Raw genomic sequence first — 23,779 nt, 5'->3', positions numbered from 1 at the left:
TTTTGTGCAGGTGAAAAATTAAAATTATTCAGCAATTTTGAATATTGTCTAGATTTATTTTAATATTGCTGCCACATTATAAAATTGCTAAAATAATTAGGAAAAATTTGTAAATTTAAATTTTCTGGGAAATTTTGAAAGGAAATAATGCTTGTATGTATGTGTATTAAATGTTGTATTTCTTGTGTTGTTCGATTTAGATCTAAATGTTTGTAGATTCCAATTGTTGGAAAATTTTGACACTACTTTCAAGCGAATTGCTTGTATATCGTAAAAAATGTATTATTCTATGAGGTTAACATATCGCTGAGAAATAAATAGTTTTAAAAACGGCAAAATTCTTGCCAAATTAAATTTTTGCTTATCTAACTCGCCCAAATCAATGTAAATATCTAAATTTAAATTTAACGCAGAAAAGTTTTGGCTTAACTTCAATTTAAATAAGTCAAGAGTCATTTTTACAACAAGACAGATGCAGATAAATCTTGTCATGCTTGCCATACAAATTTTTTTAAAAACAAAAAATTGGCGTTAACCTGTACCAATTAGAATTTTTTCGAGTGCGTGAGAAATTACTTTAAATTTCTCACCTAAAATACAAAGTGGATATGAAATTTCGTCAAATTTTAAATACTCCTTAAAATACACATGAACAAAATTGTCCGCAAATTGTAAACAATTGGTACCTATTTTACCACTTAAAACCAAATCTTCTTCGCAAAGTACAAATTGGTGTTAAACAGTCACAATTTGAATCTAGTTGAGTAGTTTCAAAATTATTTAAAAACTTGAATATGTGTCTAGATTTGTTTTCCTGTTGCGGTCGTCTAATAAAATTGTTAAAATAATTCGGAAATCCAAATTTCTGGAAAATTTAGAAACTGTTTTCAAATTAATTGTTTATACATATGTCGTGGAAAGTTGTAATACCTTATGAGCCATGTAAAATACACGAAATAGAATTCATGCTTTGTAAACTATCTTGTTAATATTTTAGCTCCAAATTTTCTTAAAAAAATAAAAATTTGTGTGAAACTGTCACAATTTAATTTTTTTTCGTGTGGGTAAAAAATCAACAAACAATACTTCAAATTTCTCAATTAAGACAAAAATTGATTATGTACCAAATTCATAATACATATTTTAGATACTCGTAAAAATTCACAAAGTTATCTGCAAATTGTCAGCATTACGTACCTATTTTACTATTTAACAAGAAATTTTCATCAAAAGCTATACAAATGGTGTTAATCAAGTCATAACTTGAATTTTTACTGTGGGTGAAAAACTATTTAACAATTAGCATATTTGTTTAGATTTTTTTTCTTGTCGCGGCCGCCATATAAAGACTTCTAGAATACTTAAGAACAAATTTTGACACTGTTTTTACAGGGAAGGTTTGTATGTGACAAAAAACGTTATATAGTTTTATCAGCATTGAATATACAAGGAATGCAGAAATAGCTGGACACATCTTTTTTCACATTTTCCGTAACAAATTTTCTTCAAAACTACAAACCGGTGTTAAATTAGAACTTTTTTGAGGGGGAAAAATTACAAATATGTAATACATTCAAGTTTCTGAAGTAGCACAAAAAATTTCGTCAAAAAATTTTCACATTAAATTTATTGAACTGAGAAGCTTCTTCACCTTTTTTCCAAATTTCTGTACAAATTTTCATCCACAACTAAAAATTGGTGTTAACCTGTCACAATTTATTTTTTTGAGTGTTCTCAACTAACACAAAAAATGATTTTGAAAATTCGTCATGTTTTCGACACTTAAAAATTTTTCAAAAAATTTTCCCCTTAGTTAGTACCACCTGTTTTACATTATAAATATGAATCAATTTCAATTTTTTACCTTTTTTTACATCCAAAATCAAATTTCGTTCTAAATTATAAATTTGTGTTAAACTATAAAAATTTTTTTGTGAGCTTAAAATAATTAACAAAATAAGCACTAAATACCAATTTTATTACTGATACAGATAATCAACCATAGATCAGCCAGGCCTCCTCTTTATCATGATTGATTGTTTTACCCGAATGGTTTCCACTCCACGTGCGTGTCAATTATCATAAAAAATGTTGAACCGGAAAGAAGGAGGAGAGGGTGACTAATTATGTACATGGATATTTTTATTATGGCTATGCAGCTTTATGGACGCTTTATTAATTAGCCAGTAATTAGAGAAGCCATAAATTTTGAGGCTAATTTTAATTCACAATAATTCAATCTAATCCACTCTAGAGAAACATTCGTGGTGGTGGTGGTGGTAATAATCATTTCATGTTAATGCTAATTATCGCGGTATTTTTGCTGTTTTCATAGAGGTAATAAAGGCAAAATATTTTTATTTTGTGGGGAGGTGAACAGTGTTTCGGTTTTTTGCGGGTTTGCTACACTTTTTGCAGTGCAAAGGGAGAAATGCGGAAATGCGAGGTGCAAGAAACTGGGAGAAAGTGCGAGAAATATGCGCCATTTAACCACCCACTAGTGGTGAAAATTGTAAATGTTTTGCTGGGTGGAAGAAACGATCTGTAAAAAAGTTGTTTCTTGCCGCAGCTATTCGGACCTGCAAGAAATGCACGGTGCATGAAACCACTTCTTGCAAAAAATAACGGAAATATTGCAATTTTTGCATTATTACTTTTCAGCGTAAGAATTGTAGCAAACCAGTAAGACATGATTGACATGAAACCTGCTTGCAAGAAATTCACGGCGCCAGAAACTACGCCTCGCCAACGCTATACTTCATAAAGCACGTGGCGAGATGGCGCATATTTCTTGCACTTTCTCCCAGTTTCTTGCACCTCGCATTTCTTGCATTGCTTCCTTTGCATTGCAAGAAATGTAGCAAACCCGCAAAAAACGAAACCCTGTGGGTTGCATTAGTGCAATTATTAGGAATTTTGCAGGCATATTTTTTTATCGTGGGTGGCTCTGGTGTGGTCGTTTCGTTGTTGTTTGTAATCATTTTGCGGAATGATGATGAGGTATGATTAGGATGGTAATTAATAGCGATCATTAATTATTTACGAGATCGACAGGGCGGATCACACCCGGTTCTTTTTGGGGGATATATTCGCATATTTCTTATTTAGCTAAAAAAGTTATGAAAAATTTGCGAAAATTTTTTTCCATAAATTTTTATCATCTTGTTGATTTTGAAAATTAATAAATGTAGAATCGACGAAGGACCTAAATTATTTAGTAATTGCCTTAAAAAAGTAATTTGTATTATTGGCTTTCGGAAATGACAAGAAATTCTTTAAACATATCAAAATTTTGGAAAATTTAGAATTTGAAACTTTTAGGAAAATTTGTGAAATATTTTATGCACGGGGGTTTAATGTTCTCGTGTTTGGAAATTAATTAGTATTTTGCATGCAACACATCTGATTTATTGAAAAATTGCGTTAAAAAAGTAATTTCTATTATTGACTTTCTGAAATGACAAGAAATTGTAAATATATCAAAATTTTTTAAAACTAGATGTTTTCTAACAAATGAAAACTAGATTTTTTTTAACAAATTCAAAAATTGAAACTTTGAGCAAAATCGAGAATTATTTTCTGTAAAATTTTGTATTGTTATCTTGTTGATTTTGGAAATTAATAAAACCGATGGGTATAAGAAATCTGCTTGATTGAATAATTGCGTTAAAAAACGAAATTGTATTATTGGCTTTCTGAAATTGCAAGAAATTTAAATATATCATAATTTTTTAAAATTAAAAAGTTTTTTGAACAAATACAAAAATTAAAATTCTGAGAAAATTTGTGACATATTTTCTGCACACAATTTTATTGTTGATTTTAGAAATTAATTGATTTGCAATTTGTGCCCTATCTAATTTCTTCAATAATTGCGTTAAAAAAGTAATTTTTATTATTGGCGTTTAAAAATGACAAAAAATTAATTTAAATATCAAAATTTTGGAAAATTAAGATTTTTTTTAGCAAATACAAAAATTAAAACTTTGAGGAAAATTTATAAAATATTTTCTGCACAAATTTCTATTATCATCTTATTCATTTTGGAAATAATTAGTTTAAAGGGTGTAACCGATGTAATTTATTGAACAATTGTGGTAAAAAAAGTAATTTGTATTATTGACTTTCTGGAAAGAAATTGTCAACATATCAAACTCTTGGAAAATTAACAAGTTATTTGAATAAATTTAAATTTAAAAAAAATTGTGAAATATTTTCTACCCAAATTTTCCATTTCTCTTGTTCCTTCATAGTATAAACGACAAAAGTTACTGATTAATTGCGCTAAAAATTAATGTCATTAATTTTGGTATGCGAGTGTCGAAAAAATGCATAGAAATTTTGGACATTTATAAATTTTTGAATCAACTATTTGAGAAAATTGTAACTTTGCGAAAATTTTGTGAAATATTTGCCGTGCAAATTTTCGCCTCTTCTTCTCCTTCGTGAGATGATTAACGACAATTGTTACTGACTAATAATTGAGTTAAAAATTAATGTCTATCATTAATTTTGTTCTTAGAGTGTCGAAAAATACATCAAAATTTGGAAATTTAAGAATTTTGCAAAACAGAAAATTTAGAAAATTTAAAATTTGCGATAAATTTATAAAATATTTTCTTTTGCTTTTACTTTTTCTTTGAATAAGAGTATAAACGACCAAGGTTGTTGATTAATTGAGTTAAAAATTAATGATGCACATTAATTTAGTATCGAAAAATTTTAAAAAGATGTCAAAACATTTGGAAATTTAAGAATTTTTTTAACCAAACAAAAAATTGAGCAAATTTCGAACTCACAAAAATTAGTGAACGCGGGTGGAAGATGGAGTTGCGACGAGGTGGCGAATTGTTGAAGGAGACGCCACGTAGAAAGTGTGGTCGAATTGTAGCTCGGTGGCGTCAAAGGATGTGGCGATACGTCGCCAGAATTTCCGTCGCCCTTGTCGTCAAAGTCGTCGTGCTGGACAATGGGGCCGTGCAGCTGGGTAGGAATGATAACCCCGTCCTTATCGAGGTCACGATTTTCATGTAGTCCGAAATGTGAGTTCTGCCTGTGAAATGGGTCCAGAGACGGGGAAGAAGTATCGCAATTTTGGGGAGGATTTAATTCTGGAAATATATTTCAAAAAATTTAATAATTAAAATTTGTAAAATCTGGAAGCAATTTCATGTTTAAAATGGAGGTGAGGCGTATAATTCTGGAAATTAATTAAAAGCTGAATAACATACTAATTACAATTTGTAAAATGTGGAAAGTAATTAATGCAAACGAGATGTTAACTTTTGTAGCAAAATTACGAAATAATTGTTAAATACAATTTGAATTGTTAAATACAATTTGAAAGTGGTTATATTTAATTGAACATTTAGGTTTTTTTCTGGGGATTAAAAAATACCGAAAAATTCTCGATATCTTAAAATTATTGAATTACTCCGGCTCCGTTAAAGTGTTTTAAAGAGTTCTACAATTTGAATACAGATAACTCCTCAGGGTCAGTTGAATTATGCAATTTTTTTAATGAAATAAAATCCCAAAATTTAGAAATAAATAAATAAATAAGTCCCGATCTCCTCAGATTATCTTATATTATCTTATTTTACCTTATCTTATTGAATAAGTTCGGCTACATTTAAGTGTTTTAAAGACTTTAACCTCGAACTCCGATAGTTTTTCTGGAAAGCTCAATTATGGAATTTTTTGAATACTATAAATTCCCAAAATTTATAAGAAAAATAAATAAATGCTAAATTGCAAATCTTACAATAATATTGTACAAAATAATTTTGAAATGAGGTATAAAATAATAATTTTCTTTAATACGTTCCATTTACTTTGCTAGTTTCTGAAACCATGCTGAAACAAATAAAAATTTGATTTTGCATATCCCCCCTTCGATTCGGGAAGGTTAAAAAGTGCAATAAATAAATAAGTCAGATTCCTCACATTATTGAATAGATTTGGCTCCGTTTAAATATTTTAAAAGAGTTTTACCTGAATTCACTTTAAAATAGATAATGTCACCAAGTAAGCACAATGATGTAATTTTTTGAATAAAATAAAATCATAAAATAAATAAATGCAAAATTATAAATCTTGAAATGATATTGTACAATATGAATTTAGGACGAGTTATAACGAGATAATTTTTCTAATAGGTTGAGGCAATTCACACATTCATTTGTAACTCGTAACATTTCAGTACGTTTTGCAAAATAATTTTACAAACTTACAATGCAAGTCTTTTACGTGTACAACTCAGATCTGGTTGGGACCAATTTTATTTTGTTTACCACAAAAAATAAGCATACCCGTATTTTTTCATTTTTCATAATGCGCTAATTTGAGCGCGGGGCGCGAATTTTAAAACATTTTTCAGCCAAAACCTCGGTTTTTTAAAATTCTGTAACTTTTCCAATTTTAGCCCGAATCCAAAAATTCGAAAACATGTCTCTTCAGAATGACTTACCTGACTTATGAAAAATCCCATTGTCTCGAAATTTGATTTTCAAAATTTTTTGCCAGTTTTTGAAATTCATTAAAATTATAAACTCTTTCAAATTTTCAAATTTTCAAAAAATTATGCATGTAGATTTTTCATTGGTCATTTGTAACTCGGAAAATCCATGCGTTTTGTAAAATAATTTTTACAAACTTTTACAAAATAAAGAGACACCAGTGATCTGAGCAAGTTTACAAAAAATATGTGTAAGATTAAGCTTGTAAGTTTACGGATTTTACAATGTTACCAAGGACTGAGTGAATTGGGTCAGTTTGTTTTTGGCATAGGTTGCATCCCGTTAATAAACTTTTGAGGGGCTCCAGTATTTAAGGTGGTACGTAGGTGAATTATAGACATTTGAAAATATCTCAATGGCAAAAAAATTAGCAGAAAATAATTCCTAAAAATGTACCAATAATTTTATGATGAGAAGGACTAATTTTGCTTAGAAATAGTTGCAAAAATTTGCAAGTTTACAGAATTTATGGAATTACAAAGTTCAGTAACTGCCTGAATTGGCTTAGTGTATTTTTTGTATAGTTTGTAAACCGTGAATAAATTTTTACTCCGCTATAAAAGGTGACCACGAGGTGAAATATTTCCGTGAAGAATGTTTTGAATTTGATATGTAGATCCCAATTTTAAAAATCTAGCATAAAATATTTCCCAAAAGTACCAATATTTTCATGACGAGACCGACCAGTGGGAGGAGGAGGGGAGTAGTAATTGGTCCAAATTAGGGAAGAAGTTTCCAGCATGACTTTCTCCCCGGGACGACTTTCTCCAACCTTCTTGACCCCGGGGACGAACAGTTTTCTTAATTTTGGCGTCTCCTCGGCGTCAATTTTTATCTGCGCGTCTTCTTGTTCCGCGGATTCGTACAATTTCGCGAAAAATTCGCGCGGACTTGACGGGACTTTTTTGACAAGGGTGGAAAGTTTATTAGATGAGTTTGTTTCCATTTCCGGTTTGGGTTGAGTGTTCATCATGTTACGACGGGAGAGAAAGTCAAGTCGCATTATCAGAAGAGTAGAATTTGAAGTTGAGGCAAGGTGAGACTATGCAGGAAGAGAATTGTTCAGTATGGGTAATTTGAGACTGTTTAGTTTTCACGGTCAGTTTTTAGTGGAAACAAATTGAGATGCAATGACGTTTGAAGTTGAGGCAAGTTGAGACAATGCAACCGCAATAGAATTATTTGGCGAGGGGAACCTGATGCACAATTTTATTAATTCGCACAGTTATAAATTCACAGTTTTTTTAAATAGAAACTTTTTTGATAAATTGATATATAAAATTATCTATTAAACAAAATTCTGAATTTAAAGCTGAGGCAAATTGAGATGTAAATAAAGAGTTGCGACGACGGTTTGACAGTGAGGCAAGTTGAGACAACGCAAATGCAACTGTTCGACTGGGGTAACTTGAAAACACAGTTTATTTCTCACCGTCACAAATTCACAGTTTTTAAATTGAAATTTTGTTAATAAATAGAGACACAAAATTTGCTCTAAAATGAAATTCTGAATCTAATGTCGAGTAAAATTGAGACGTATGTAAATAGCAACACAAAAATTTTGAATAAAGTTCTATCCAACCTATTCCAGAAGTTGAGGCGAATTGAGACCCCTTAAACTAAACCACACTTACAAACTTGAGACAATCTCACTTTCCCGTGCTGACACCGTCAACCATCACTCCACTTCGAACCAAAAGTATGAATGAACTGCTTGTCAGAAAAGTGGGAACTTCCAGTTCGGAAACAATAACAGAGAGACATAGACATGCAACCAAACCACACACCTCATCATTGGTCGACTCATCCTCTCCTTTGTGTACATGCACATGTATGTATCATCATAAATAATAATACCTTTGCCAAGTTTACATAGACAGAAATGTATCGAGGAAGATGAGACACCCTTGCAGTTTTTCTCTCCCAACTTGATTCAATCCCACCACAAATATTAGGAAATTTTTGTGTGCTAAGGATGAGCAATGAATCATCATAAGTTTTCGGGTAAAATGCATATGTACATCCGGACATATCGTCGTCACCCTCACAAAATTTTAGCTCTGTGTTTCTGAGCCGAATAGACGTTTAGTAGATTGGATGCATGATTGGATTCTTGAAAATGATGATGATAACAATGTATGTATTTATAAATGATGTCCGGATTTTATTTGTGTGAAGGGTGCTTATTATTAGTTGTGTATGTATTGGTGTGAGATGGTTCTATGTAGTATGATGGGGAAAATACCCGGGTGTTGTATAAGTAAATCGGGTAGTATATATCTCCTTACAAAGTGAATAAGCGGATTTGGGTATTTATTCTGCTTCGATTTCTATTCATTTCTGAATAATTCCGACTTTTCTGAGGTAATTCTACTTTGTTATTTATTGGCGGCGATGATGATGATATCGTGATAATGATAAGATTAAAGCTTAGACATTGGTTGATAAGTCTAGATTTTTTATAGACATTTTTGTAAATAGATTATTTAATTTGTCCGTATTTTGTTGATATTATAAACTACACTCTTAGAAATCCGGTATTAAAATAATACGAAGCGGTATTCATATACATACATAAATGACTCTACCACAGTTGTATTGATAAGTAATACCGTCTAGTCATAGCTGGGTATTAAAGTTTTATCATTTCGGTAGCAAATTTTTACCGAGCGGTAGCAACTTTACCCCCGAGAAATCAATACCTGCCTGACGATAACAGATTTCTAACAATATAGATATTTGTATGTATTTTTTGCTATTTAGATTAATTGGATAGTAAATTGTGTCAAATTAAATAATCTTGTTTGCTACAATTCATTCCCGAAATATTGGGGAAAATTAGTAGAAGAAAAACATGTGTGCATAAAAAATTGCAAAAATACTTTCAAAATGTACTAAAAATGATAATTTAAGTATGACAATTAATTTTATTGAATGTGAGATTACAACGCCAAATTTGAATTTATTTCAGAAATACACAGCACAATAAATTAAAAATAGATAAAATTAACGTACATTTTGCTTTGGATTGGAATTTAATGATAATTAATATAATTGTGCAGTTAAAACTTAATTTGATCGTATAATTGTTGTTATCAATTCTAAGATAAGGTATCAAGATAACTCAATACAGCTTTTGCAGATATTCATCATCACGATTAAACTTTTTTTAAAGAAATTTTCTTCCTAAATTTTGTTGCTACGCTATACTCCAAGATTCTGTCAGGATTTTCCACCCAGAAATAAATTACAAACAATTTATTTGTTGAAATAAATAGTTATCTTATATCGCTTATCTTCTCCTCTCCTCTCGTCTCATGATGTCGAAATCGGGCAGAAAACCTGGCATGGATAAGGATAACCCGGACAAGAGGAAGTTCGGGTCAGTCAAAACTTTTGGTGGTGGTGGAGGAAATCAGCTTGACACGGATAAGCAACGGGGCTTATCATCCATCCTCATGGTGCGCGGAAACTCAGCCCGACCTCGAGAAGGAGATGATGTCCCCTTAAAAACTGTGGTATTTTAGGATTCAAATTCAGATAAGGTCAAGATAACCATTAATAATAAATAACTTCCCAGATCTCTAAAACCGACCACCTCGCCCGAATCTCGAGCTGGGAAGCCGCCATCCAGGACAACTTGGATTCCGTGGATTTCGAAACAGCCACCTCCGCCCTCGTCGACGAAGCGGTACGAACCCTGTCCAATTGGGAGAACGAGGTCGGGTCCATTCGGCACTTGGAGGTGAATTAAATCTACAATTTACAGTGTTTAGATTATGTGCAAGAGTAACCACTTGCAATAAATAACTGCAAGAAAGTGTAGCCCGCAAGGAACGAAACATTGAAAATTTTGTCTAAAAGCATTGAATTTTGAAAAATTCTGGATAAATATGACACAAAATTGGAAAACTTGTCGAAATTTTTGACACATTTTCTGCAGTGTTTCAGGTGCAAGTAATGACTTGCAAGAAATAGCGGAAAGAAAGTGGTTTTTCGCAGCTATTTTGACCTGCAAGAAATGCAAGGCGCAAGAAACAACGCCGCGCCGCGCATAGTTCATTTGCACTTTCTCCCAGTTTCTTGCACCTCGTTTTTCTTACGTGGCTTGCTTTGCACTGCAAAAAATGCGATGTACCAAACCCCGCAAGATACGAAACACGTATAATTTCATAAATTTTCGTCATAATTTTTTATCATCATAATTTTTTCGATAGACGGAGCAACCCTCACCCTCGACGAAGGAAGTCTCGTCGCAGCATGTCGACGAGAAAATTTCGCCCTCCGCGAGACTCAATCTTGTCGCGGATTTGAAAAAGATTAAGAAATTTATCGACCCAGAGGATCACATTACTCCTCGAATCATGATTTCCGGTATTAAATATTTTTTTAAAAATTTCCAAAAAATACCACCTACTTTTTCCAGAATTTAAATTATGATTTCTATTCGATTACAAATTTTTGTGGGTACCGTTTTTTTTTTAAATTTCCAAACATTACCAACAACTTTCCAGAATTTGAACGGTATATTTCCTCCAAGAATCAGTTCAGGAAATGACTCCACAAATGTTTTAAAATTTCCAATAATAGCAATAACTTTTTCAGAATTTGAATAATGGTTTCCAGTCGATTAAAATTTTTTTATATCCACCATTTTTTTCAAAATTAAAAAAATACCATCAACTTTTTCCAGAATTTGAACGCTACATTTCCTCCAAGAATCAAATCCCTGTCCAGGAAACGACTCCACAATCACCGACAACGCCACGACGTGTCCAATTCGACACGCCGCCCAACGAGGAAACCGGAGTCGTTTACTACCCGCGTCGTCCGACCGGGGTCGTTGTGGCGAAACCAGGGCCGACGCCGAGAGGGCGGCAAGATGTAGATTTGCGCCTTCAACGACCCGGCGCGTTGACGACTTATCGCGCAGAAAATGATAAGGCGACGCCAAGTGGGAGGGAGGAAGAGGGCGGTGGTGGTGGGGCCAAAATGCCCGGACCGAATACGGACTGGTGGAGGAGGAAGATTCGCCAAGGAATGATGCAGACGGAGATGCTGATGAGCGAGCTGGTTCGACAGAGGAGGGCGGATGAGAAGTATTATCATGGAATTAATCCGTACATCTATGTAAGCACGGTCGATAAGATAAGATAAGCGACGTAATTGAAAAACTAGTTCTAATTGATACAGTTAAAATTCAATTTCCAAAGTTTTGTGAAAATTTTGAGTCTCCGTCCATGATTTTCCATGATTTTTTCATTTTTTCAATACTGATTTTGAAATTTTGCTAGATTAAAAGATAATTTTTGGATAAGTGACGGTTGGATTTGATAAACTTAAATTTAAGCCAGAAAAGGTTCAAGGTTTGCCAAAGTTTTTAAAATCCTGACCCATTTTCTCAGGAATTAATCCCATTTTCATGCTTGATTTTGGAATTTGGACATATTTTTTCTATTAAAAACAAAATTTTCGATTAAGCGACAGGTAGATTTGATAAATTCCTAATTTAATTCCCAAAATAGTTTGAATTTTGTGAACATTGTAAAAATCCTGCCCCATTTTTTCACGATTTCATCCCATTTTCATACCTAATTTTGCAATTTTCATAACGTTTTCCACAATTTTTATCCCATAAACTTCCAGAATTTTGATCCATCCCTATTCTCCCCATATTTTCAGGGTCTCGAAATGTACCACCCTCAAGAACACGGCCCACCTTCATCCCGCCATCGCCATCCACCCGCCGTGCTCGCGGTCCAATCCCGTCTCCGCGCCTCGCTCCAAGAATCTCGTCGTCGTCACGAAGAATGTTTCGGATCGTGTCCAACATCAAGGACGAAAACTGTTCCGCAACAAGAGGAAGCCCCCGCTAAGAAGTTTCCTGCCGAGAAAAAACACCTCGTCAACACCGCGTCCGGTCGAGATGACCATGACGACGACGAAAGTATCACGTCCGCCGCGGAATTGAAGGTCAGATCTGTCTCGCGTCCGGTCAAAAATCCAAAAAGTGTCACAACTGGAGGAAGGAATTCTGATGTCAAAGTCATTTTTGAACGGAATTTTCGTACTGGTGGTGAAGATAACCGTCACCCCGACGTGCTGATAACCCGGGATGATAACCCGCCCCCACAAAAGAGCAGAGTTGCCACGAAGGCGCCAACGGAGACGGCAGTGGTGACGAAAAATGTGTCGCTGTACAAACCTAAACAGGTCGTTGTGGTGGATGCGGTGAAGGCTAAGGCGCAAACGGCGACGCAAAAGGGTATAGATATATGATAAGACGTTATCTTCAAGTTACTTTATTATGATAAGCAGAAGGCGGATATGTATTTGCGAAAAATTGCTGAAATATATTTATGAAATATGTATGTATGAAAAAGAATATAAAAATAAGGTCGAAAAATTCGTATTCCCGAATTGAATGCTGTAGATTTTTTTGGGGTCCAAGTTCTTTAAAAATTTTCGTCTCACATCGTGGAAATAGTTATAAAATTTACGTACTTTTCATAAAATTTCTAAGAAAATTACGTATCTTTTAAACGGTAGCAGGAATATTGATATTTCTGAAAACCTGGAAATATGTTCCAATATGTAAAATATTTGGAAATTTTTGTGATCTATGCGAGTTAGGGAACACGCCTACAAAATTTGACATTTGGTCGTCTTCAAACAAATGAAAAACTCGAAAATAAGTACATACCCACCCTCTGATGATAAGTGATTATCTTATCTTGCATTATATGCAGGTCACTCATCCATCAATCCGGAATGGGTCGAACGTTTGATTCAAGCGCAGAAAAAGCATCAGAACAAAGATCTCGTCGCGACCAAGAAACGCATCGAAACCGAACGGATCGCCACGAACGAGCTGTACTACGAGTTGAGGAGGAACAAGTCCCGGCTGGAAAACGAGGTTTCAAAATTTCGACTGTCATATTACTCGTTGACTTATCACCAAAATCGTCAAAATTACCACATTTTTATCATTTCTCGGCTCTGGGAATTTATTTTAAAATTTTGGACGACAAATTTCTGGTCGGTGAGTTAATTACGCCGGTTTTTTGAGCCAGTTTTTGTTAAAATATGCATGTTAACAAAGTTTTCCATATTTATCAATTTTTAAGTTTGTCGACTTTTATGAGGGCTGAGCATTTTCCAACCTTTTTCCCAGGACAAGGGATTAAAGGGTCCTTTTGTTTTTATGCCTCATTAGAAGGGACACTTCGTTTGAGCATAACTCTGCGTAGTTTGTATGGTCACTTCTGACCACATATTATTACATATGTATGAATGTCTCCTATGTACTGTCAAAACCTTAAAACCAAGTTGTTTAATAAAAATCACAATCAGTCTAAAAATATCTTCCAGCGAGATCATTTTTACTTTCAGTTTTGACTCGTTCCAATTTTTCTGAAGGCTTCTTAAACTTGAGATCTCCTCCTTCATAAAGTGTCAATATCTGGAGTGTATACATATTTTCAAAAAACTGGCAATTCCCTGCTCTACAAATTTGTCGGCCAGAATTTTAAAATAAGTTCTCACAGCGGAGAAATGGTTGAAAAATGCGTATTTTGACCATTTTGGCTGTGGGGCATCGAATCTTATGCTAAAATGTCAAATTTTTACATTTAAAATTTCCGAAATTTAGGTCAACATGGAAAAACGAAGGATGGCTCTCAACTGGAAACTTCTCAATCAGAAGAAAGCCCACGAATCTGACTCGTCCGATGAAGATATTCACCGTAAAAGTCGTCACTCGTCGAAATCTCGCGCCAAGAAGTATCCCACGTCACGACCGGCGACGTCGACCTATTCTCCAAAATTGTACTACCCTGATAACCACCAAGATAAGCATGACCACCATGACCACCACCACCACTCCGAGCATAAGAAAAAGACGCCCAAACCCGCATTTCCTCGGTGGAAAGAGACCCCCAAAGGTCTCTCCGACTGGTTGGAGGACGTCGTCGCCAAAGCGAAAGAACACAAGGACAAGGAACATAACGTTTCAGAGGAAAAAGAACAATATAAACCTATGAAACGGAGAGGGGATCATACCGGGTGGGCCCCGTTGGCGAAAAGTATGCAATTTTAAAAAGATTAAGTTCGAAATTTTGAAATACAATTTGTAGAAACAGTTTCGAAATACTACAAATTTTGTACGAAAAAAATAGGAAGAAATAAATATCACTTAAATAATAAATAAAGAAAATTTAACAAAGGAAACTTCAAAATTCGTCATTTTTCAAATTTTAGGCGATCAAAATGAACTATTTTTTTGAAAATTTAATTTTGTACGAAAAATAATAGCAAAAAATAAGTAACATTTAATAAATTAGGAAATTTTAGCATAGTAAAGTTCAAAATTGGACAATATTTCGTAACTTTTCAAATTTTGGGTGATCAAAATCAACGATTTTTTTTGAAAATTTAATCAAAAACAAGATGGTTTTTATTAGTCTGAAAATTCTAATCCTACAAAAACTTTATACACAATAACGTCAAGATTATGCAATACATAAGACAAAATCTGACATCTTGGCGACAAATTCGACACGATATATATAACACAATTCCTACTTCTTCTTCCTCTTCTTATCCTCAATAAATCCCAGCATGGGATCCTCTTCTCGACTCCGTGTGAGCAGAAATGCCTCCATTTCCATCTCCGTGGGTGCCTTGGCGTCATACATGGAATTATATTTCCGCTTCCGGTCGTCCATTTCTTCCCCTTTGCGCCGCTGCTCGATTTCCAACGCTTTCGCCAACTCTTTCTTTTTCTTGGCGGATTCGTCCTCCTCGGAATCAGACGAATCAGACGAAGAACTTGAAGAATCTGATGAAGAAGAATCGGAATCGTGCTTCTTTTTATTTTTACTGCTACCCGGTTTTTTCTTAGACGCCCGGGTTTTCTTCTTCTCTCTCCGTTTCGCATTCTTCTTTTGGTTTTTGTTGGTTTTTGAGGAGGAGGAGGTTTGTTTATTGTTTTTGGAGTCGGAATCGTCAGAGTCGGATGAAGAGGCTGATTCGTCGTCGTTTTTACTCTTGCTCTGTTCTTGTTCAAGTTCTTGTAACGCTTTTAGCTTTAATTGTTGGTGGATTTCGACAAGCGTTTTGGGTTCGGCGTTGCTGGAAGAGAGGGATTTTGGGAATTCGGAGACGTCAGGTGGGGCTGTTTCGTCGTTCGCTTCGCGACCGGCTTCTCCAGTGCAGTATGAATTCTGTAATGATAAAAGAGTACAGTAGTTAAAGTAAGGGGATATTCGTGGGAAATATAGTAGATTACAAAGATAGGACTCGATGAGTAATCACCAAAATTGTCAAAATCAACACATTTTTTTATCATTTCTCGCCTCTGGAAATTTATTCTCAAATTCTGTACGAAGAATTTGTAATCAGTGACTCAGTGAGTTGATTGATAGAATAGCAGTAAGTTTTTCAAGCCAGTTTGAGTTCAAATTTTTCTGAAGGCTTCTTAAACTTAAAATCTCCTTCAAAAAGTGTCAAAATCATAAGTTTTTTTAAATTGGCAACGACTTGTTCTACGTCGTCGAGAGTTTTAAAATAAATTTCGAGAGCTGAGAAATGATTAAAAAGATTTAAAATGTATTGATTTTGACAATTTTGGCGATGAGTTTTCCAGTCATACATTAATTGTGAATTATAAATATCAAAATATCTTATGATGATGATAAGCATACCTGGATAAGAGCATGACAACACTGATACCCCCACGCGCCCGCTCTCCAGTACGACCCGAAAATGGACGAGTGATTATTTGGGTAAATGTCTTCCTCATATTTAGATCGGATTACGGCACGTTCTCCTCCCTGTTAAATATCAAACGGGTTTTAATTTTATAGTTTCAAAAAATAATTAAAATCTGAAATCTGTTCAAAACTGAATTTCAAAATAGATCGAAAACTTTAAAACCAAGAAATAAACTTGAATTTAAAAGAACAAGTTGAAATAGAAACCTCTTAATTATTACAAACTTGTAAAACATTGAAGAAATTTAAAACGTTTTCAAAATTCTAATAAAAATTTCTTGAAAAATATTGCTGCAGAATTTTATAGAGATATATTTCCTGTTCTCCAACCTTAATGATCTTTCCTTGTCTCGAGTACTCGATGTAATCTTCCGTTTGCGCCATGAGGAGTGATTTTGGCGGCGCGTTGAGATGCTCTTCACCGCCATATTTGTCGATAATGTTTCTCGTGAGCGAGCCCTTGAACTCGTCCTTCTTTTTCTCAAACTCTTTCTTAAGGATTTCTAACTTCGTGGGTTCTGCGAGCAGGTGAACGTCCACGCCGCGTTCTTGCGCCTCCCACGCGAAGAGCTGCGCCTTTGCGTGCTTATTCGTGTCGCCAGTAAAACGGATAAAGTTCTCACCGACGAAATCCATGCTGGAAAACGAAAAATGGTGGAAATTGATTAGTAAATATTTTTCAATTTTGGAAATTCGCCATAAGAAATAGTGAAAATTTCACAAAATTACTTTAAATTATAGTAATTTTTACAAAAATTAATATTTAATGAGGTCAGGTTTTTTTAAAAACAGGTTTCCAGAAATTTTAAAAGTTTCAGATCAGCAAAAGTAAAGATTCAATTTAGGAACTTCGCTAAAAAACTTGTAGAATAGTGACAAGTTAGTGAAAATGAATCTGACATTAATATTGTGATCTGAAGTTTTTAAAAATTCAGGAAATTTGTTTCTAAAAATTTCTAAATTAATAAAATATTTATTTTCATAAAATATTCTCATGATTTTAAGAAATTTTGACCTACTCTTCGTCTCCCAGGTTAGTCTTTTTGTACGGATTGTCCCTCATAGATCTGGTCTTGGGATCATAATAAGCCGAATTTGGATCCAGATTTCTCAAATATTTGGCCGTGTCTTCACGAATTCTGAGATTTCTGACAGTAATTCGCTCCTTGGAGTCCATCTTGGTTCCGGGCATGTCAATATCGTCGACGTATTTGTCCTCGTCTTCTTCCGGTCCGTCTTCGTCCATCACCATGTTGTCCGGCAATTCGCCCTCAATTCCACTCTTGAGCTTTTCCGCTTTTAGTAAACGTTTCGCTTCTTCGACCTGGACAGAACAAAAGAAAAAAAAGTATGAAAAAATTGGTCAAATTCAAAATATAATTAATTTTTGGTTTCAAATTGCACAGACTTTCGCAATTTTTTTTACATGTTTCCACCAAACTTTTGAAACTCGTCGACAAGAACTAAATATTCAAAACCTAATTAATGTTCGCTTCAAATTGCAGATTTTTTCACAAATTTTGACAAATGTTGGTTTTTAAAGAAACTCAGTAACTAAATGTTCAAAACCTAATGAATTTCAAATTGCATACATTTTGCACACATTTTTACACAAATTTTCACCCCTCACCTTTTGAAACTCGTCGACAATGACTAAATGTTCGGTGGGGTCGTACCCATTCCAACGATCCCTCTTCCCATCAAAGTCTAGCGCCAGGTTGGGTTGGGAATGCTCATCGGGGGCGATTTCCACCCCAGAATATTTCGCCAAAACTTTCCTCGGCCGTTCTAAACAATCCTTTTTCTTGTGCGTCATTGCGCCGCAGTTCTCGCATGCGCCTTTTCGAAACTTGGTGGCGATCTTGGTCTATAAAATGATTTTAAAAATTGTAAAGTTAGACTTTATTCGCGAAAATTCGAAAAAAAATCGCAAACATTTTATTGCGAATCAAGACACTTGTATTTTTACGCATGAATTGAATCTTATCGTTTTTTCGTACCGTATCAACACCACGTTTATACCACTCGTCCAAACTAGAATATTGCTTTTGGCCTTCTTCCTGGACGCGCTGATGGCGTAGAGTTGGTCCTGCTGCGCCATAATACCACGGCGCGGCGGAAATATACTGCGGAATGTGGGGATTAATATCTTTCCCTGTCTCGTCAACGGCAGCGGGGGCGGTTCCGGCCTAGAAATTTATGGTGTGAAAAAATAATTAGTTTCAAAATATTACATCTCAAAATGCTTCAAAATTTAAAATCCGTACAATTTATACAGTAAGTTCAAATAGAAATTTGTGGAAAAAGTAATTTAAATTGAAATGTGTGTGTATAAAGCCAATTTCAATAGATGTTTGCGTAAAAAAAAGTTAATTTCACTAGAAACTTGTGTTAAAAAATAATTTCAAAATAAAGTGAATATTTCCTCTCAAAATGTTTCAAAATTTGAAATCTATTCCATACTTTTCTGGCTTCTTCCAGTTCCTTTTCCTTCTTCCAATCCTCCCTCGACCGCCCGACGGCGGAACCTCCCACTTCCGCCGGATCCGGAACGGCATCCTTCATCCGAATTAGTTCCGATAAGGCGGGTGTCACTTGGTGGGACGACATGGTAAAGGAGTCGTCGTATGTTGATTAGTTAACGTAACCAAACAATTAGGTAATTAGTAATTACCAGACAAAAAAACTTAATTACGAAATTTATCGAAAAAATAACTAAAAGATAATTAATTTTTTAATTTGTGAAAAATTGAACAGTTTTGTTTTGAGAGTTCGATTTAGGTTCTGGGGTGAGATTTGAACTTCCCGCGGGTAAAGTCTCACTGTAAACTGACTTGGTGTTAAACTAATCTATACTTATTTTCATCACTGAAAATCTGCAAATTAATTAAAACGGCGTTGAGATGCTGAAAAATTTCAAATTTTGTGAAAAATATTGCGTATAAAATTTTGAAAATATATTTTTTTATTCAACTATTTGCATTTTTTCTTAAATGATTTTTTCTTAAATGATACCTGAATGTCAACTGTGCATACATTAATGAAATGGAAGTATTTTTTTGCATGAAATGCTTTATGTAATTTTTTAATAATGGTTTTCTTTTATGCGCATTATGTGATAAAATTGACTTAAATTTTACAATTATTTACATAATTGCACAAGAATAAAAGTAAAATTGGAAACAATCGAGTATTAAAAACAGAAGCTGGGGAACATTCATTTATCATGTAGTTTGGTTATATCGTTAAAGTAGTGTAAACTGAAATTAATGGTTAATTTTTTTTTAGGAAACTTTACTCTCCAAAATATAAATTAAATTAAACTATTAGTAATTAAAATTAAAATTCAAATAGTTTAATTGGTCCTCTTGCCATCTTTGTTTTTTATTTACAAAGTCGTAAAGCGTATGAAAAATGCCGCACATTGGCAATAAATAACTTGCAATTTTTATTGTTTTGTTTTTCATAGGTTGTTAATGTACTCTTTATTTTGCGCATAATATTTTGCACATGCAAATCATACCGTCCTTTTCGCAAAAAAGAACAAAGCTTGAAGAAACTTAACGTTTTAAGTTTCTCGAAAGTTCTCTGAATCATCATTATTTAAAAATTACACAAATTTTTAATTTGAAAAAAACTAAAAGCACGAGTCTTTATTTTTTATAAATTTCTCCCTAAGAAATAATCAAAATTTGGAAAATGTTAATTTTTTTGCACAATTTTCTAAATTTATTATTCACCATAATTTTCGCCTTATTCTTTTCTTCTACCGAGGCTACGTTACACGCGTCGAGTCGAAGCCACGCCAAGGTGAAGAATGATAAGAACAATGATAACCCCATCCAGCAGTCGTCGTCGCTTAACAATATCGATAAGCTGTAAGTGCTTATTAATTGAATTTTAATATTTTTAACTAATTTGTATAATTGCATACTAATTTACATACATATTTACATAATTATTAGAAGCAAGAAGGGCTTGGGCGTGGAGGATGGTGACACGTACATGACAAGCACATCGATAAGTGTGGCTTATCATCACGGCTGGTATTCCGTGGCTGGGGGAAAGAATCAAACGTATCATTCCTCCGGGGGAGCTGAGCAGGTGCGAGATATCCGAAAAATACATATGTATTATGTACATAATACCCGGGTATAATTAAGACTTTGGGTTTTTGCTATCCGTTAAAAATCTGCATGGTTTCAACATCGGATAAAATGATAAACTAACACCGAAATTTCAGAAATACCCGGTAAATATAATATCACTAATATTTAATAAACCGGTAAAAATTTATCCGATTCTGAAATACCCGACAAAATTCTATTTAAAGTTTCGTTATATTTTTTATAATTCAACTATTAAAATTGCAAAAATAATAAAAATTTCGTCAAAAATAAAACAATTTTTTAGAGAACCGAAAATGGAAACATTCCTCCCATCAAATTGTTTCATGTTTTATGTGACTGAAAATTTTGGGGAACCGAAAATAAGAATATGCCCAATAAAATTGTTTCATTTTTTGGGGAATGTTCCCATTTCCGGTTTAATTTTTTTCAGACCGGAAGTAACAACGCGACAACGGAGGAGAAGATGCGTCGCATAATTGAGATGACGGTGCTAATTTGTGGCATCACGGTTGTCGTAGTCGTTTTCTTCCTCTCCGTCCGAATTTCGGCCCATCTCTTCAAAAAGTTCAAGATATACAGCAACCAGAGATTATCAGCCCCGAACGGAAATGGGAACGGGAATGAAATGAGTGTCCATTACTCGAATGGGAGGAGTGCAAATGGCGGAGGTAAAGAAGAGACGAAAATCTTTGCAAAAATTATGTAAATTATTACCTAGTGAAAATTGAGATTGCAAAAATTATTTCGGAATTTATGCAAACTTGTAAAGTAAAATTGGAACGTTTTTTTTCGGATATTCGTATTTAATTATCTAATTAGAGTTTAATTATTTTGTAGCTGAAATCGATACTATTTTGTGTACGTATTTTTTGCAAAATTTGATATGCCATATAACGAGTTAAAAATTCGAAACAATTTTTTGGCTTATCGATGCTGAATATTCTTTTTTGCAGGAATTTTGCACACAGTTTACTTTGTAGTAGAAATCGATATTATTTTTTGCAAATATTTTTCTTACGCATTTTTATTTTTTGCAAAATTTGATATGCTGGATAAGTAGTTAAAAAGTAGAAACAAATTTGCTTGCGTGTGCATCTTGAATGTTTTGTTTTTTTGCAACAATTTTGCACAGTCTACTTAATATAGTGGAAATCGATACTAATTAAAAAAAATTCTTGTAAAATTTGCTACGGATTACAAAATCGAAATATTTTTTTTGCATGTACATTTTTTGCAACAATTTCGCACACACAGGTTCCTCTTCTGGCGTGGAGTCTTCGACCATCCGCTCCCCCACGGCGCCTGCTGCTTCTCTTTACGCCGTCATGCCCGGGCACTTCCTTCACCAGCCTTGCTACCCGGGTAGCAGTAGGGACCCACCGACCGGAAGTGGTTCAACCAGCGGCGGCGGCGGCACTGATGTCAGACCGACCTCCACAACGACGACGACGATAAGCACGTCGCGACATGTGGATGGAACTTATCGCCCCGGAATTAGAGGTCAGATTGCAAATTTTTAAGAAATATGTATGAAATTTCACTATTTGGTGACGTAACTTGCGCCATAGTTAAATTATAACATTGGCGCAAGTTGGGATAGAAGTATAAAAATGCACTTCATTTCGTAGCACACAAAAACCGCAAATCTGAAATTATGTAAACTATAAATTAAACAAATTATAAACAACTTGCATAATGACGCAAAAGTTTTCCACTGTTTGCACTATATTTAGAATAATAATATGTATTGCAAAAGTACATACAAAATTTGCTCTGTGATTATGAAGTACAAGGTTATCTTACGTTTTTCATATCTTCTTCAAAAATGCAAAAAATACAGAAATACGCAAAAAATTACGAAATGGATAAAAATATTGTTAAGATTCATAATCATTTTTATTATCAAAGACGACTTAATCAAACAAAGTACGAAATAATTTGCGAAATAATTTGCGAATCTCTCCCAATTTTTTTAGGCATGAGCAGTATCACGACGCAAATTGAGGACGATGCCCAAATTCATCATCACATCGCCCAATCCTACGCAAGCACGTCACACCCAACGGCACCACCACGTGCAGAAACACCACCCCCACCCTACCCAGGACCTACCAAGGACGAGGTCAAAGGTCAAAGTGACCAGAAAATTAACAATCAACTTAAAAACAGAGGGAAGAATGTAGAATAAATAATTGTAATTTAGTTTTTTGCAACAATTTAAAGCATTAATTTGTTGTCTAATCCTTATTTGATTTTGATTGACTTTTTTATTTTTTTTTCTAATTTTTGATTTGATTTTTTTGGTACAACTCGCTAGAAAATCTCGGCGTAGCTTGAAAAAATGTTCAATTGGTTGTGTTATTCCAAAATCTATAACGTTTACAAAAATTATTGTACTAAATTTACATAATTATCGTAAAGGCAGATCTAAAAACATCTCAATGTGCACATAATAATTAAATGATACTTTCTCGCTTTTTCGGCGTTGGAGTGAGACATTTTGAATTTTATTGCCCGATATTTTGATAATTTTAAAGAATTTCGATAATTTTAAAAATTTAAGAATTTTCGAAAATAGCGTGATAATATCTAAAGGTAATTGGAACCCTAAACCTAATAGTTAGATTTATTAATTGAAATTTGTTTCTTTAGTTTTTCGGCGTTAACGTAAGACATTTTCAATTTGGTTGCCTAATATTCTGATGATTTTAAAGCATTCTGATAATTTTTAAGAATTCACGAAAATAATGCGTCTCGGAAAATCTGCACTTTGTAAATTCATAAGATTTGAGTAAAATTTTTACCGATCGGAACCAAACCGCAAATCAATTTTATTTTGAGTGTTTCAATTTCCACGACAAAGTAATAAAGGATTTGGTACACGGAGAATGTATATGGCGAGCAGGGTGTAAATCAAGATAATTGAATAATTAATTACTAATAAAATATTTAATGGAAAATTAATTATGCAAATAATGAGCATTGCAAAGATTTGATCTAGCTGGTTAGGAAACAAAAATTAATAAGAAATTGGTTTGAAATTAAGAGACACAATTAAGGCGGATGTTTGTAAATCTTTAGAAAATACTATCAACTATGCAGAAAAAATTAAAACTAATTAAAAAAATTGTAATAGTCGCAAAAGTAGAAAAGTTGATTGACTGCTGACAATGGCAAAAGTTTGGAAAAACAATATTTGCAAGATTTATCCAGTTGACAAATATCACCCCGAATTCTAATTTGGCGACCCCCCATCTACCTATTAATCCATTCGACAATAATCTCGCAAAAAATTCAGACTGGCGTTTTAACGTGACAAATTTTTACATATTTCTTCAGTTTGTCAATTCAGATTCAC

The 23,779-nt window shown here is 33.8% G+C and overlaps 3 protein-coding genes across 3 annotated transcripts; 2 read left to right on the top strand and 1 right to left on the bottom strand.

Moving 5' to 3' along the window:
• Nucleotides 1-9,838: 9,838 nt before the first annotated feature.
• On the top strand, nucleotides 9,839-14,661 carry LOC118435250. The gene is made up of 7 exons (XM_035850961.1): nucleotides 9,839-10,036; nucleotides 10,099-10,263; nucleotides 10,736-10,892; nucleotides 11,212-11,648; nucleotides 12,201-12,783; nucleotides 13,268-13,434; nucleotides 14,170-14,661. The coding sequence occupies exons 1-7, from the start codon at nucleotides 9,839-9,841 to the stop codon at nucleotides 14,614-14,616; spliced, it is 2,154 nt and encodes a 717-aa protein (XP_035706854.1). The 3' UTR covers nucleotides 14,617-14,661.
• A 276-nt stretch (nucleotides 14,662-14,937) lies between these two features.
• LOC110848225 (pre-mRNA-splicing factor Slu7) lies at nucleotides 14,938-19,093 on the bottom strand. The gene is made up of 7 exons (XM_022095387.2): nucleotides 18,755-19,093; nucleotides 18,292-18,480; nucleotides 17,922-18,158; nucleotides 17,311-17,615; nucleotides 16,622-16,928; nucleotides 16,223-16,351; nucleotides 14,938-15,742 (listed from the first exon to the last, which is right to left on the bottom strand). The coding sequence occupies exons 1-7, from the start codon at nucleotides 18,899-18,901 to the stop codon at nucleotides 15,098-15,100; spliced, it is 1,959 nt and encodes a 652-aa protein (XP_021951079.1). The 5' UTR covers nucleotides 18,902-19,093; the 3' UTR covers nucleotides 14,938-15,097.
• A 1,673-nt stretch (nucleotides 19,094-20,766) lies between these two features.
• On the top strand, nucleotides 20,767-23,531 carry LOC118435412. The gene is made up of 3 exons (XM_035851438.1): nucleotides 20,767-21,089; nucleotides 21,676-21,921; nucleotides 22,398-23,531. The coding sequence occupies exons 1-3, from the start codon at nucleotides 20,789-20,791 to the stop codon at nucleotides 22,607-22,609; spliced, it is 759 nt and encodes a 252-aa protein (XP_035707331.1). The 5' UTR covers nucleotides 20,767-20,788; the 3' UTR covers nucleotides 22,610-23,531.
• The last annotated feature ends 248 nt before the right edge of the window (nucleotides 23,532-23,779 follow it).

The sequence above is a fragment of the Folsomia candida genome, unplaced genomic scaffold (genome assembly GCF_002217175.1).
Source record: "Folsomia candida strain VU population unplaced genomic scaffold, ASM221717v1 Fcan01_Sc004, whole genome shotgun sequence".
Classification (NCBI taxonomy): domain Eukaryota; kingdom Metazoa; phylum Arthropoda; class Collembola; order Entomobryomorpha; family Isotomidae; genus Folsomia; species Folsomia candida.
The sequence above is the reverse complement of the archived record's forward strand: the minus strand, read 5'-3'. Positions and strand labels throughout refer to the sequence as shown.